The 15,290-nt window shown below is 42.9% G+C and overlaps 1 protein-coding gene across 1 annotated transcript in view; it reads right to left on the minus strand.

Annotated features, from left to right (window-relative positions):
- Positions 1–12,591, minus strand: part of map3k5 (mitogen-activated protein kinase kinase kinase 5) — an 84,732-nt gene extending 72,141 nt beyond the window's left edge. The window contains exon 1 of the mRNA XM_072678582.1: positions 11,529–12,591. Coding sequence (XP_072534683.1) covers positions 11,529–11,895 — 367 coding nt within the window. The 5' untranslated portion in view covers positions 11,896–12,591. The remainder of the gene's footprint in view (positions 1–11,528) is intronic.
- Between the last annotated feature and the right edge of the window lie 2,699 nt (positions 12,592–15,290).

The following is a 15,290-nucleotide window of genomic DNA, read 5'->3' on the forward strand; positions in this document are numbered from 1 at the left end:
TGACATCATCTGCCCTGGCAGTTTCCTCTTTCCTGCCAGTCCTCTGGGAGATCACTCAGATGACCATGCACGGAGACGGCGCCTTCAAACGAGCAGAGATACTGATCTACCTCCTTCTAAATGCGCATCTATGTCCGCCCAGGGAGAAACACACGCGTAGTTTCCTTTATCCAGTTTGTCATTAATGCTTTTTTAAGTGGCCTCATTTGTGCTGACCAAATATTACTGTCCAGTCCCCAGTACAACACTACGCTCTCTGATGATTGGGATGCGGTGTCAATCATAAATGAACTTTGCAATACAGTGGTGCAGCGTGCAGTGAAAGCAGTGAAAGAAAAGAGTGCAAGAGAAACCCCAAACGAAACTGGCTTTCTGATGGCAGAAAACAGGTTTTCAGTCCCAGTTCTCAGGGCCCTAATACAAGTATCATTTTACATGTATTAAGTCGATTACATTCCCAAAATGCATTTCTAAAAGAATTACTGCTTAGAATTACATTTAATTTAATATTTATACATCATTACAATATTTTTCATAGTGCAGCAATGTTCTCTCACTACCGTACCTTTTATGTGTTACACAAATTATTAAACATCATACAGCCACTGGAACCCCATCGCCATCGGTGATAATTAACCTGGCAGTAATGTTATCTCTCTGGCATCTTTCTGCTTTAGCCAGCTAGAAACTAGCTGGGGTAACACTGTGATTACATTTCTTTTCATTGTGGCAGGATTCCCTCTTTAATCTGCAAGACTCTTCATTTCTTCAGAGTGACACAAAGGTTTCTGTCAGTGGACTTACCGCTGGGTTTGGACAGGACAATGGATAACACACTTGCCATGCATATGTTTTCAGAATCAGAAACACCACTATAATATACCAAGAAGACTCGTTAGGTGGTTTTCCCAGACAAAACATGCCAGATTAAGCAAAGTCCTGAACTACACAGCTTTCTAAATAAAGACTCTCTATTAAAAGGAAAAAACATGTAGTGTAGGACTAGACTCAATACCTGTCTGAATAAGCAACACTTAATATTATACTTGCCACTGTGAATGGCTCTGAATAAATGCATTTGTTAGATTTGTGAGAATATAGCCTGACTTGAATGTAGTTTGCTCAAATAAAAATAGGTCCTAGACCGTTCACAGCCATGTTCGGCATTTCCTTGTTCTACACTGCCCTAAGAATGTTTTACATATGATCAGCTCTGGTAAGAGCTGATAAGAAGCTGACTTGAACACAGAATGAACACATTGACTACAGAACTCAAAAACAGTGCCTACAACGCCTGCGGGTCTGTCTGCTGCACTTGTTTCAGAAGTCCACCATTATCCTTCACTACCGACACTGACCTCACCGTCCCCACCTCAAATCTGCTGGTTGATCCATTAAAATAGAATCAACTTCTCACACGCACATAGTAATACAGATTCGTTTATAGTTTCCTCCAAATGAACTGCACACTTGACCTGTATCTGAAAAGACTGACTTAAGACCACTGAGCAACAGTCCAGTTCTTTTTCTCCTTAGCCCAGGTAAGACGATTCTGATGTTGTCTCTGGTTCAGGAGTGGCTTGATGTTAGGAATGCGGTAGTTGTCGCCACTTTCCTAGAGATGTCTGTGCGTGGTGGCTCTTAATGCACAGCACAGCATGCTCACCAGCCTCAGTCCAAGTTCCTGAATCAGCTTTTCTCGACAATCCGCTCAAGGCTGTGAGCATCCCTGTTGCTAGTGCACCTATTCCTACCCCATTTTCTTCTTCAGGCTTCCACTAATATGCTTTGATACAGCACTCTGAGAGCAGTCAGCCTTTTCAGCAATGACCTTACGGGCTGACCCTGTGCTTGCGTGTACTGAACTAGACAGAGAGATACACAGTATTTTACTCAAATTCAATGAAATATTTGAATAATCTAAAACACTGGATTTCACATTATCCTGAGGCATAGGCCAAGAGTAAAACAGAAAAAGGCTATATGTCACTTTACATGAAAGTACTATAAAATATATACCACCTATTGCAATTAAATTATGAACAGAAATAAGCTTTTTACGATATTCTTACACACACAAATATATGTGCATATACATACAGGTCATTACATATTATAACAAGAGAAATTAAAATGTATGTCTTTAAGTTATTAATACATGTAATGACCTGTTGGTTCTTCTGCAACAGCCGTTGCATTGTACCTAACGTTGTGTTGCCATGATGAGCACAGCTGTGTTGCACAGTCACGAGAGTGTGTGAGGGAACAGATCCAACCAGCTCAGAGGTCCATGACGTGCCTTGGCTTGCCCTGGCCATCCCACTGTCCCGATTCAGGAATCTTAGACAACGGCTTGTGGAATGATCTGAATGTTCACAGGAAGAGAAGCCAGGAACGGCGCAAGAAAGCATTCACTACTCCAGTTCTCCCACATTGGGTGGGCAGCTTTCATTCGGCTCCTGGTTTCCAGCCCAAATAAGCTCAACTCACAATACCACAAAATAACAAGCATAACATCAGGTCCATTGCAGCATTCAGATTCCTGATCATAGAAGTCAATGAATCAACCAATTAGAGCTGAGACCAGCACAGGCCTCATACAACAATATTGATTTACACTTTTAGCGGTATTGATCAATACCAAAGGTTGAGTTAACTGCAATCAGTTGTCTTTTGCTGGGTGCTTTCAGTTTGTTTTGACATGAGCGCTGTTTACACCATTATCAGCCACCACACCCTTTGGTAAACAGTGTCACAAATTTGATAAGTCTTGTTTGGTGTGTACATTCTGAATGCATGCTTCTGAAAGTCACTTGATCCTGTGAATACCAAGGTCAACAAGCAGCTGAAATACGAAAGCTAACCCTCGATGCAGTGCACTGAACTATACTATTGCACCACTGAATTGTAGCAACCCAGCGTGAATTACTAAGATAAATAAGTCCAATGTGTTTGAGAGTGTAAACTATAAAGAGTGTTTTCAAGAGGAATTTTGATAGATGACAAATTTGTGTGGGCACAGAGTAGAGCCTTATTATCACCTGAAGGGCGAGAGACTGTGAAAACATGTCTACTCACACAACCACACACTATATATGATGTTGTCAAAACTGAAGCCCTGTCTCTCTCTCCTTCCCTTTACAGTGCACTAGAAATACAACTACAGTGGCTAGAAATATACCCAGCTGCCAGTTCTCAAGACTGTGTGTGTGCGTGTGTGTGTGTGCTAATGCAGTTCTTACTCACTTACACGAATGCATTACTGAAACGGAAGAAGCCAAAAATAAAACTAATCAAAAATGGGTGCAATAGAAGAGGCTTCATCAAATTCAGCTTATACGGGAGCTGATCTAACCTCAATTTCCTCAGATTGCATAGCCTGGATTCGCAGCACCACTGAAACAGGTGACAAACCTGGGGCGGGCTAATAACTGCCTAAGCCAGTGACCTGCGCAATATTTTTAACCAAGAGCTCAACCTTATTGCAGGGAAGCTGCTTTGAGTTGGTGGAGCCAAGATTTCAGGCACATACACTGTAAGGCCATTCACATCAAATAGAGCGTGCCATTACACACCATATAACATACACACATAACATACGAGTGCAAGATCATTCGTGGGGTTTGGTATTTAGGGTATTTATATTAAGGATCTCTTATATTATAGGAGCAGGATCTCTCCGTGAGCCAGGAATCTGTAGCGTGGGCTCTTTAGTGAAATGTCCCATAGCTATTCTCTTCTTAGACAGGCTAGACTCTGGGTTTATGTTGTCTGGATAAACTGGGAAATCTTGCTTTGTGAAATATCCCCAGATCTATTATAATTTTTGCATTTTGAAGTCTGAAATCTGAATGAAGTGTCACATTTGGGGAGGAGAAGGAGATGAAACATAACATACATAACATACCAGTACACAGATGAGCCGAAACACTGAGATATGTCCTCTGTATGCCACTAAACAGCTCTCTCTACAATGAAAATGTGTTGTGGTATCTGGTAGCAAGATAACAGCAGATCCTGTCAGTCCTGTCAGTTTTGGCTCATTGGTGTATGACCCACAGATGCACACCCTGTCACTCTGCTCTCTCCATTTGGAGCAACTCTGTGCAATTGAGCAATTGAGTGCCGACCAATGAGATTGTTCATATGTGGTCCAAAGCCAGGCCACATGCAAAAGACTCATTTAATGCACAGCAAGCAGGAAACACACTACCTCCCTCCCCAAAATACACTACAATACTATACAATACCAAAAGTATTGGGACACATGGTGCCAATGGTTCAATAAGTTCATGTTTCTTTGCTCTAGACAGTCCTATTCTATTGGCAATATTTCTCCACATTAGCAATCAGCAATCTGTGCAACTTAAAGCAGCTCAATGCATTCATTAGGCCAAGGGGTGTCCACAAACATTTGGACAGACAGCATAAACACTAACATGGCTAAACATTCCTGCACTCCTTTACTCTTCTGAGAAGGCTTTCCTCTAGATTTTGGAACATGGCCATCGCCATTCCAGCATCACTGGATGGAGCACCAGCACTCCAGAGAACTCAGTTCCGCTGCTACACAGTCCAAAGCAGGGGGAATTTATACCCCTCTAGCTGTTGTGTGGGTCTAGGCATGTTGACATTAGGCTCATGTGCAGCTCCTCAAGCGCATCCCATTCTGTTAGTGCAGCTTTTCTGCGAACCTGCCACCTGTGTTATGCAGCTGAGCTGATTCATAAGAAGAGGTGTCCGCAAACCTTTGGACTTTATTCTGTGCATAAAAATCTTTGAAGCAAATTCTGTGGGCATGATGATAGGTCATTGCAGAATCCAGAATGCTGCAGATGGAGGTTTCCGAGTGGGTGCTGCCTCAAAAGGTTCACATAACCAATCAGGTTCTACTCATCTTCATAACACACACATACCATATCATCAGATCAGTTCCAGTCAATATCATTTCCCAACACTGCTCCAGCACACTGTTTCCAGTGTCTCACTGCAGACCTTCTGAATGCTGGAACTGAGAGGAAGCCTTTAACAAAGTCTCATCTTCTACATGCATCCTCCTCTCTTCTTCCTCTCTTCTTCCTCTCTCTCACACACTCCTCTCTGATAATCTCTTCTTCCTCTCAGTCATTTGTCCTCCTGTACCATCCTCCTACTCTCAGCTTTCTCAAACTTCTGTACTTTCGACACACCTGAGAGTTCACTTTTAATGCCACTGCATGACATTTCTCACGCATTCTATGACCTTCACTGTGGCTGTGGGTAGTAGTTTGTGTGTGTGTGTGTGTGTGTGTGTGTGTGTTTGGGGGGGGGTGCCCCGCTGTGGCGTTTTCTTCATAATCCCTTTCTTTTTTAACGGTTTGTTCTCTCACTTCATGTGATCTATTCAGCTATTTTCAAACCTGTCTTGCAGGTTATATAACAATATAGAATATGAAGGCGCTTTTTCAGACCTAGAAAGCTGTAGTGCGGTTCAGTCTTTTCCCTGACACAAAGCCATAACTGCCAAACAAGTCCTAGAGAAGGTTTTATACGCAAGACTGGGACTTCGCTTTGTGCACACGACACTTACCACCTGCTTTTTGATCTGTATTGCTGATAAGTGCTGATAATTGCTGAATTTTCATTTTGCAGAACTGGTGGGATTCAAGCTCAAAGTTAGAACTCAACTTCAGCCCAAAACACTGAAGCAGGATCTCTCTGTGAGCCAGAAATCTGCAGTGTGGGCTCTTAAGTGAAATGTCCCATAGCTCTTCTCTTGCTAGACAGGCTAGACTCTGGGTTTATGTTGTCTGGATAAACTGGGAAATCTTGCTTTGTGAAATATCCCCAGAGTCTGAATGAGGTGATACATTTGGAGAGGAGATAAAACCTACAGGAGGGTGGATCTTTAGCAGGAGGTTTAGAGACCACTGCCTTAGACAGCTGTGTCTCCAAGGAATCCAACGTGAATCATAATCAGTTTAGCTACATGGTAGCAACAAATAGGTTAAACTGGAGAATCTGAACACAAAACAACATCTTAGTTAAAATAACAACAAGGACTGGGGCTGGGCAGTATTCACGTATTTCACACCATCAAAGCTATTTGGTGGTGGTAACTATTTGCAACTGGTCAGTAGTCAACAGCTCACGTGTTCTGGTCATTGCTGGTGCACCAAGGCACATTAACCAGAACAATACGTCCACAGGGACAATCAGGGGATTAGTGGGTGATACATTTTTAGATAGGGATGCTTGTTGGATGTGTTTCAATCTCTTTTTAGGTATATCTTGACTGGAGACTGGTTCATCCAAAATTGGATTGGACATCTGTAGTAAAATGCATACAAATGTAACAATAAATAAGACGTTATTAACAGTAGCCAAAACCTCTCAAGGCACCAAACATTCAGAGACCTACCCCAACTTTCTTCCCCAACACCACCCAACAAAACAGCAGACCCTCCTTAATATAAAAATGGGGAATAATGAAGACTGTATGTTTTAAGTCCTATTCAGAAAGGATTATTTAACAATCCTTGGGGGACTTGGGGTAATTCTCTTTCACAGTAGCTTCTCTATGATTTTATTCCCATCCAGATTGACCGTGTGTGTGGTTTTCCTTCTGAATCTCTAAAGAACAACTGAAAAATGAACATAAGCCTGGTTTTATCATCTTCACACTGTTCGCACTGGCACAGCATCGCCAGCTTCACCTCATGGCAAAACATCAATATCAAAATCAATAGGACCGCATCTCCCCAGGGGAGCGTCTGTACAGTTTTTTGGCAATAAGTAGGTCCTCTTCACTTAAAAACGACACCATGATCGATGTCTTAGCTTAGCAAAAACGAGCTACACAGCGGCATCAGTGAGCTGTTCGGTATGGTAACCAGAAAAGCGTGAGCTGCATTTCAGCGTTTCAAAGTCCTGTCAATAACTGTACAAAAGAGCTTTCGCAATGTTTCTAGAGCTCAAAATTAGGGTTGACTATTAGAGATGTTCGCATAATAGTGCATTGTTTTCGAAGGTGCATTGTCATGTAATAGCTTCCTGAAGCAAAAACTGGGCTGCCAACTGCACTAATCGCTGCTGGTAATTCAACACAGGCGATTTTTCTTTCACTTCACGTCCATAGGGACTGAATGTATAATGACGAACAGCATGTGGAAAAAAGGAGGAGAGGGGTTTCACTTCAGTTGGCATGAAAAAAGGTTGGAAAGCTCCATAATGCTCAAGCAGAGCTCCAGACATAATTGTAGGAAAAACTGAGGTCGGATGGGCTTTTTGTTTTTGAGCTGAAACACTTCCAGAGTCATGGAACCCATCTCACATCTTCTGGATGGAGGTTTCCAAGGCTGAACTCTGGCCAAGTTTGTACTTGGTTGAGGTGTAATGGATGCAGCCTATACGTAGTGCGTCGTTCTTCATGGAACCGGTGCAGCTCTTGCTGAACTGTCCCAGGCTTACTGATTGCATGGTATACCACCCCTTTAGTTCTGTAGAGCAGTAACGTTGGCTAACATCCGATTCCTCTCACAACGTGTCACTTTGGCCAATTCTGAAGCGTTTGGATGAGAGAAGACACAGAAAAGGAATAAAGAAATGTCACAAGTGGTGCAAGTTTCATCTTAGGTCATCAAACGACAAATGCAATATGCTGAAGGAGTATCATGCAGTCCTACATCCACACAGTCGTGCCTCTACTGTAGAGCGTTTACGGGACAATGCCACTGTAGTAAGAGAGCCGCATTTCACATTTCCTCACAACTGTTGCTCACAGCTGATCCTATATTCAGCTTTAGATCACAAAGACACTAAAAACAAAAATAAGGAACACTTGTTGAGCCATAATTAAGGTCTTATTCTTAGTTTAACAGACACTTCTAAACGGTTCTATGGAAATAACTAATAATACATTACTTAATGCAAAATACATATTATTAAGTCCTTGTCCATGTGAATTATTTATCCTGACTTATCATCTAAATATTTATTAGTGTGTAATAGATATCATTCCATAAGTTGCTGTAGGTGTTTCCTAAAAGCGGATAAACACCCTGACGCATATGAGAAACTGATTTCTCCATAAACTAAAGTAGAGCATCACAATAAAGCACGAAACAAATTCTTAATAGATCAGCTTGCGTCTTCCAAAATAAAGATAGACCAATTTAAATGTCTGAATGTGTATAAACTGGGTTGAAGATGAATAGGTACTGAATTGGTGTGCTATTGTGTAATTGTGTAATTAGTGAGAACTAATATGGCACTTTAGAATAGGGAACACATGCTGAAGCAGACATGAAAAGGAGTCCAACAGCAGCCACACGCCAATAAACTGTGAATTTAGATGATAATTAGTTCTTCATCACTTGCATAAAGTCTTATGAGAATGTTTATTTTACATCGTAGTCATTATTATTTATTATATATATTATATATAATATATATAATAAATATATATTTATATATTTATTATTTTATATATTTATATATTTATTATTTTTTTATATATATATATATATATATATATATATATATATATATATATATATATATATATATTTATTATTATTTATTATTATAGAGCAGATGGTCAATAATGTACTAATGCAAGTCAAATTGAATTAAGCTAAATGCACAGTAAATAAGCCTTAAATAGGCCCATATCATGAAATTAAACTAATAACAAAACATAAACTGTACCGTTCATGTTCACATCCATGTCCACACAGTCCAGTCCATTAAAAAAACTGCAAAAAAGCCAGTTGTGCAATTTTGTTTCTCTGATGCCTCATTTACCCATCTTCACCTATTCAGCCTACTAGAGTTTAGCCTCACCCATTCCTACTGCACCTCTCAGGAGGTATTAGCTCTGACTACTTTTTCAGTAAAGCAGCCAATCAGAACAGAGCTCATTTATCTTATATCAGTTCTAAAGGCACAAAAGTCTGTTTAATTCTAAGAGTCAAATAGAGGTAGGTACCATTGCTCAAATTGCTTCCTAAAGCCAGGCAATATTATGGCCCATGACCATATATATTATTGTTTCCCTACAAACAGTTTCATTAGTCTGATTTAACTGGATGAAATGTAGCATATTTTGACTGTTTGTAGCATTTTGACTAGTTTTTAAAAATCTGTCATTACTCATCTATTGTGATAAATGTGTATCGTAAAAATGTCTTTAAATATCGTGATATAATAATTTTACCATATCGCCCAGCCCTACTGCTTCCCTTCACAATCGACTGACCACAGCCTAAAATTGTCTAAACACAAATCAGTTCAAATGGAAGGAGGTCATTTTGGTAATACAGGCTATTAAGGCTATTTATTTGTTTTGGTAAATGAGTAAACATTTATGTATTAACGTGTAGCATGAATTTAGGGACATGTAACTCCCCCTACCCTCACACATACACACTGCCACAGTCCTACAACTTAGACCTACTTAAAGCCCCCCGGCCACAACATCCTAACCACGGCAGACACCCATTTGTCCTCTTTTCTGAAAACCAAAATATGGTCACCCTACCTAACCAGATCTTAATGACGTCCCAAAAACTGCTCCATAAATGTTAGTGGTACCAAGAGAAGAACTGCACCTGGCAGACTTTAGCTCAGCTGCTGACAGTACTGCGCTGCTTGTATTAAGACGTTTTAGGAACAGCATCCAGCATCTGTCAGCACTGAAACTTGAAGAGTTGTAAGACCTTGTTTTTTGGGAGCTACTTTCGCTTGCTTTATCCACTTCTGCTTAAGTGCAGGGTGCCGGGTTTGTAGCTGATTTTAGAATTGTGTACAAATGAGATCAATGCTGACTGCAAGCTTAGATTTCTAAGCTCACACCGCTCCCAAAAAAAGAGACGAGCAGCACCCGACCCATTTCAGTTAAATGCTGGATGTTCCACAGCAGTCCTGAGAGGAATGCTTGGGAACTACTGTGTCCTCGAGCTACTTTTACTCACACTTTCAGGTTAAACCGCTTTTTCTTGTGTACTGTTTTAGGCTACTCCACACCACACCCCGTATTAAAGCCCTCTAAATGTGTGGTTTTGCAGGCCTTAATGAGATGAGATCAATCAATACTGGCTGAGGGGTATATTCTCAGTCTGAGAGTTTAAATACGATTTCTCATAATTAATTGGTTAAGAGGTAAACATTCAGTAAAGTCATTCAGTGTGGTTTCGCCTGAAACAGGAGGTGGGGATGACAGTAACCAGATTTCATGCATCTAAATGCTACATCTCAGAAAGTTGGTTATGAATATGCTAGATGCATCATTGACAGACAGATAGACAGATAGACAGATAGACAGACAGACAGACATATAGAGACAGACAGAAACAGACAGATAGATAGAAACAGACAGACAGACAGACCGACAGACACAGACAGATAGATAGACAGAAACAGACAGACAGACTGACCGACAGACAGACAGACAGACAGAAACAGACAGACAGATAGACAGAAACAGACAGACAGACAGATAGATAGACATAAACAGACAGACAGACAGATCGACAGACAGACAGACAGACAGACAGACAGACAGATCGACAGACAGACAGATAGACAGAAACAGACAGACAGACAGACAGATAGACAGAAACAGACAGACAGATAGATAGACATAGACAGACAGACAGATAGATAGATAGACAAACAGACAGACAGACAGATCGACAGACAGACAGACAGAAACAGACAGACAGATCGACAGACAGACAGATAGACAGAAACAGACAGACAGACAGACAGATAGACAGAAACAGACAGACAGATATAGATAGATAGATAGATAGATAGATAGATAGATAGATAGATAGATAGACAGAAACAGACAGACAGACAGATAGATAGACATAGACAGACAGACAGAAACAGACAGACAGATAGATAGACATAGACAGACAGACAGATAGACAGAAACAGACAGACAGACAGACAGACAGATAGATAGACAGACATAGACAGATAGATAGATAGATAGATAGATAGACAGAAACAGACAGACAGACAGATAGATAGACATAGACAGACAGACAGAAACAGACACAGATAGATAGACATAGACAGACAGACAGAAACAGACAGACAGACAGATAGATAGACATAGACAGACAGACAGAAACAGACAGACAGATAGAGACATTAACAAACTCAGAATGGTTAGGTCCACGTGTCATTGTAGTGCTGGGGACCCCTGATTTCATTCACCACCACTGTACTAAAACGTGTGTTGGTAAGTTTCTCCAAAACGAACCGTTTCACCAAATCACCCTCAACGACTCTGTGCACATGAAGGGACGACTGTAGAAACGTTAAGCGCCAAGTTCCACAGATGAACCCTTCAGACTGTGAAGGCTGTCCAACAGCAATGCCCCTGAACCCTCCTCCTGTTGAGACACTGACTAAGCGTCAAATCCCGCTCTCACCTCTTTTACCTCCGGCTGTCTTCAGACTGGTGTGCCCACCTCAGCTTCCACAGCGGCGCAGACTAGCCCAGCAAGCTAACAGCGCGAGCTGCGGACACATACCTGTGTTGTAAAAGCGGTCGAGCACGGCCGTCTCTCCGAAGTCCAGCTTCCCGAAGAGCACGATCTCCAGCGTGCTGCCGACGGCCTCGCACGCGTCCCGCAGGCACTGCAGGGCCATGCTCTCGGCGCCCGTCTCCGAGTTCAGCACGTAAGCCACGCTCGCCCGGCGGCTCTTGCACTTCCCCGGCGTCAGCAGCCCCCCGAGTCCGCTCTCCGCGGGGCATCCTGCGCTGACAACCCCGATCACCCCCGCTGCCGATGGTAACGACGCGTCCTGCCAGAAGGTACCGGCAGCGGGCACGGCCGGGCGCGAGCCCTCCTCGCGACACGGAACCGGGAAAGAAACGCCCTCCGGCTCCGGGTTCATCCTCCTCTTCTGCGGTCAAAAGGAGAAGAAAAGCGAAGAAAGACGAAACTCCTCAGGTTACCTCAGGTTGAGTTTCTGGAAACGACGAAGCTCGCGCGCTGACATTCCTCCGCGCAGAAGAAAAGATTAAAACACTGTGTCGAAAAGTCGGGATTTCTACGATTAAAAAACGGACAAAAAGTTTTGAACAATAAAATAAAATAAAACAAAAACGTAAAGGCTCCTTAAAGGCGAGCGCGAGCCGTTGCCGTTCTGGTTTGTTGTTGCTGTCAACGGCCACGCGCTCGCTCCAGCCTCGAGTCACGACGCGCGAGGACTGTCTGTCGCGCGCTGCAGTTTAAAAGTGAGCGCTCTCGAGACGCTCCAGCTCGGGGAGCCCGCGCACCTCTCCGTGCAGCACGACGACGCGGACGAGTTGAAGTTGCCGCACGAAGCGACGGTGAGGAGGAGGAGGAGGAAGAGGAGGAAGAGGAGAAAGAGGAGAAAGAGGAGGAGAGGGGAGTCCTCGATCAGTGCAGAGCGAGACCATGTTCACGAGACAAGCTCGACGGATCCAGCGCGAGGCTGCACGAGGTTACCTCATCGCGCTACGAAAACAAAAACGAAAACAAGTCGCGCGCACGCTCGCTCGCTTGCTCGTTGGCTCGTGTGGACCCTGCCCTATCACCAGCGTTATCTCCTCCACATACGTACACACACACACACACACACACACACACACACTCTCTACTCACGCGAAAACGGGGCGGGGCATATTAGCATACAGGGAACGCCTCTTAAAGGGGCACGAGGCCTAAAGGAAGAAGGCGGTAGAGGGGGATTTCTGTTGGAGACAACTCAGGCTTCGGCTTAAAGGGGGAATTCCACAGCCTTTTTAAAAAGTCTGTATGATGAAATGGTGGAGCTTACAAACGACTTCTGAGGAGTTTCTTGTGAATCGGGTCATTCTAGAAAAAACTGAACTTCTCAGGATTGTTTGCACCTGTGGTGGTGATAGGAACCAGACGTCTAAGCAGTGCACTGCCTCTTAAAGCTACATCACAGAACGTTAATGCGAGGACAACGAGACACTGCCCATTTAGGGCGGTGGGGTACAGAACCTTTGTTGCAAGCTGTTGTAAGGCAAAAGAGTCCCCCATAGAAAAAGCCATCATCATGACATGTAAAACTCAGGAGATGGGTAGGCCGCTGATGAGTTTGGATATTCAATAAAAATAGGCTTATAAATAGGCAATAATAAAACCACATCCTAAGAGCTGTTCCATAGCCTTATTAGCCCATACTGTAGCAGCATCACTTACATATGACCTCAATATGTGTCATAGCAGATGCTGAATAATCAGTAGAAGACACTGCATCCGTTATAGACAATATTTTATAGGATTTACTGAATGTTTTATATATGTTTATAATCAGCAGTGTGATTTCAAGCCAATGTTCAAATCTGATGATGTCCCATTTGCTCATTCACTCTCCTCCTCCTGCTCCCTTCTACTCCACTGTATTCTAGGAGAGGACCAGTAGCCAATAGCAAAAGTTCTCCTGCAGCACCATGCATGGTACATGACAGTAATTGTGCCATACTGAATACTATCTAATACTATATTATATAGAATACATGCACAGTATACAGTATACATTTTTGCTGTTTTAGCAAGATTAGACTTTACTGATTTTTTAAATAACTATAATAACTATAACTAAACTTCCCTTACTGGTAGATGCCTGTCATCCAAGTCATGATTCTGACCTCTAGTGGAACTCCTTTGACAGTGCAAATCAAACAACCTAGTGCTGACCTCTACTGGTACAGCCTGGTTCGTGCCCCTTTTAGTGGTATGCATCTCTGTGCTGCACGTGGTAGTGTTTCCCTGTCCCAATTCACCTCATTTAGTCATTTTTCTGGGGGTTAGCATGTGAGGTTAGTGCAGAAAATAGCAGGACCAGGACTGATCCTCACAACTCATCCACAGCCAGATTAGACATATTACCTAGTTGGGAATAAATTAGGTAAGAACCACTTCTTGGATCCTGCTGACACATTCATTAGGGTTCTGTGTAGTCACAGGGGAACCCTCTATGCTAGGCGCTGTATGGAGTTAGGGTGATTCTAGGGGCCTGAGACTGACAGGCAGGGGTGTATTCTGGTTAGAGGTGTAGGGCCTGCAGTTCTACTTAGGAAGATAAAACAAGCTCTCCCATTGGTTGGGACTTTACTGGTAGCAGTGAAGGCATGACGTGTCAGATCAACCAATCAGGGTGGGAGACATTAGACACATTCAACAGAAAGGATAGTGCAGTACTGAATCTGTGTGGCATGGATAATGTACAGATACACTATATGGACAAAAGTATTGGGACACTTGCTCAGTCATTGTTTCTTCTGAAATTCATTGTATTAAAAAAAAGAGTTTATTCTGCTTTTTGTGGAGTAACTGTATTTACTGTCCATTTTGGACCATTGCTGTTAGGATTTGATTGCATTCAGTGATGAGAGCATTAGTGAGGTCAGGATGTTGGATGATCACCAACCCACCTCATCCCCAACTCCTCAACGCATCCCGAAAGTATTTGACAAAGCACTACCATCATTCCAGAGAACACAGATCCACTGCTTCACAGCTCAATGCTGGGGGGGCTTTATACCCCTATAACTCACACCTAGCATTAGGCATGGTGCAATAAGTTTGCAGAGTCTGGCAGTGATGGCTTGAATTCTCTGGTACCTTATATAAGATGGCATTACTGAAAAGAGCCTGTGTGAGGGATGGTGGCTGTGCGGATGCAGCGTGTGGTACAGTGATCTTCTCAGCTGTCCTCACTATTCACTGTAGGGTCTTGCAGTCAGAGACATTGCAATTCCCAAATCATGCTTATACTCTTCTAAAGTCAACAACCATATTCTTAGTTTTTCCCATGTTCAGAGACAAGTTATTGGTTCTGCACCAGTCCGTTAGCAGCTGCACCTCCTCTCTGTAGGCCGACTCGTGCTGATAAGACCCAACACGGTCGTGTCATCAGGGAATTTGATGATGTGGTTAAAGCTGTAGAGCCATGAGTCAGCAGAATTAATGGCAGTGGACTGAGCACACAGCCATGGGGGCATCTGTGCTCAGCATGGTGGTGCTGGAGATGCTGCTACCAATCCTGACTGGTTGTGGTCTACAGAGGGAGGTGTTCAAGCCCCGCAAGCTCAGTTTTTTCATCGGATGCTGAGGGAGGATGGTGTTGAATGCTAGAATTAAAGTGAATGAACAGTATTTCAGTCAACAGTATAGTGTTTTCACTGTCCAGGTGGGTGAGGAATAGGTGGAGTGTGATGGAGAGGGACAGAATGCAAACTACAGTTGGTCCATCCAGTGACTGGGGAGCTGGTTCTTAATGTTCCTCATGGC

The sequence above is a fragment of the Salminus brasiliensis genome, chromosome 1 (assembly GCF_030463535.1).
Source record: "Salminus brasiliensis chromosome 1, fSalBra1.hap2, whole genome shotgun sequence".
NCBI lineage: Eukaryota > Metazoa > Chordata > Actinopteri > Characiformes > Bryconidae > Salminus > Salminus brasiliensis.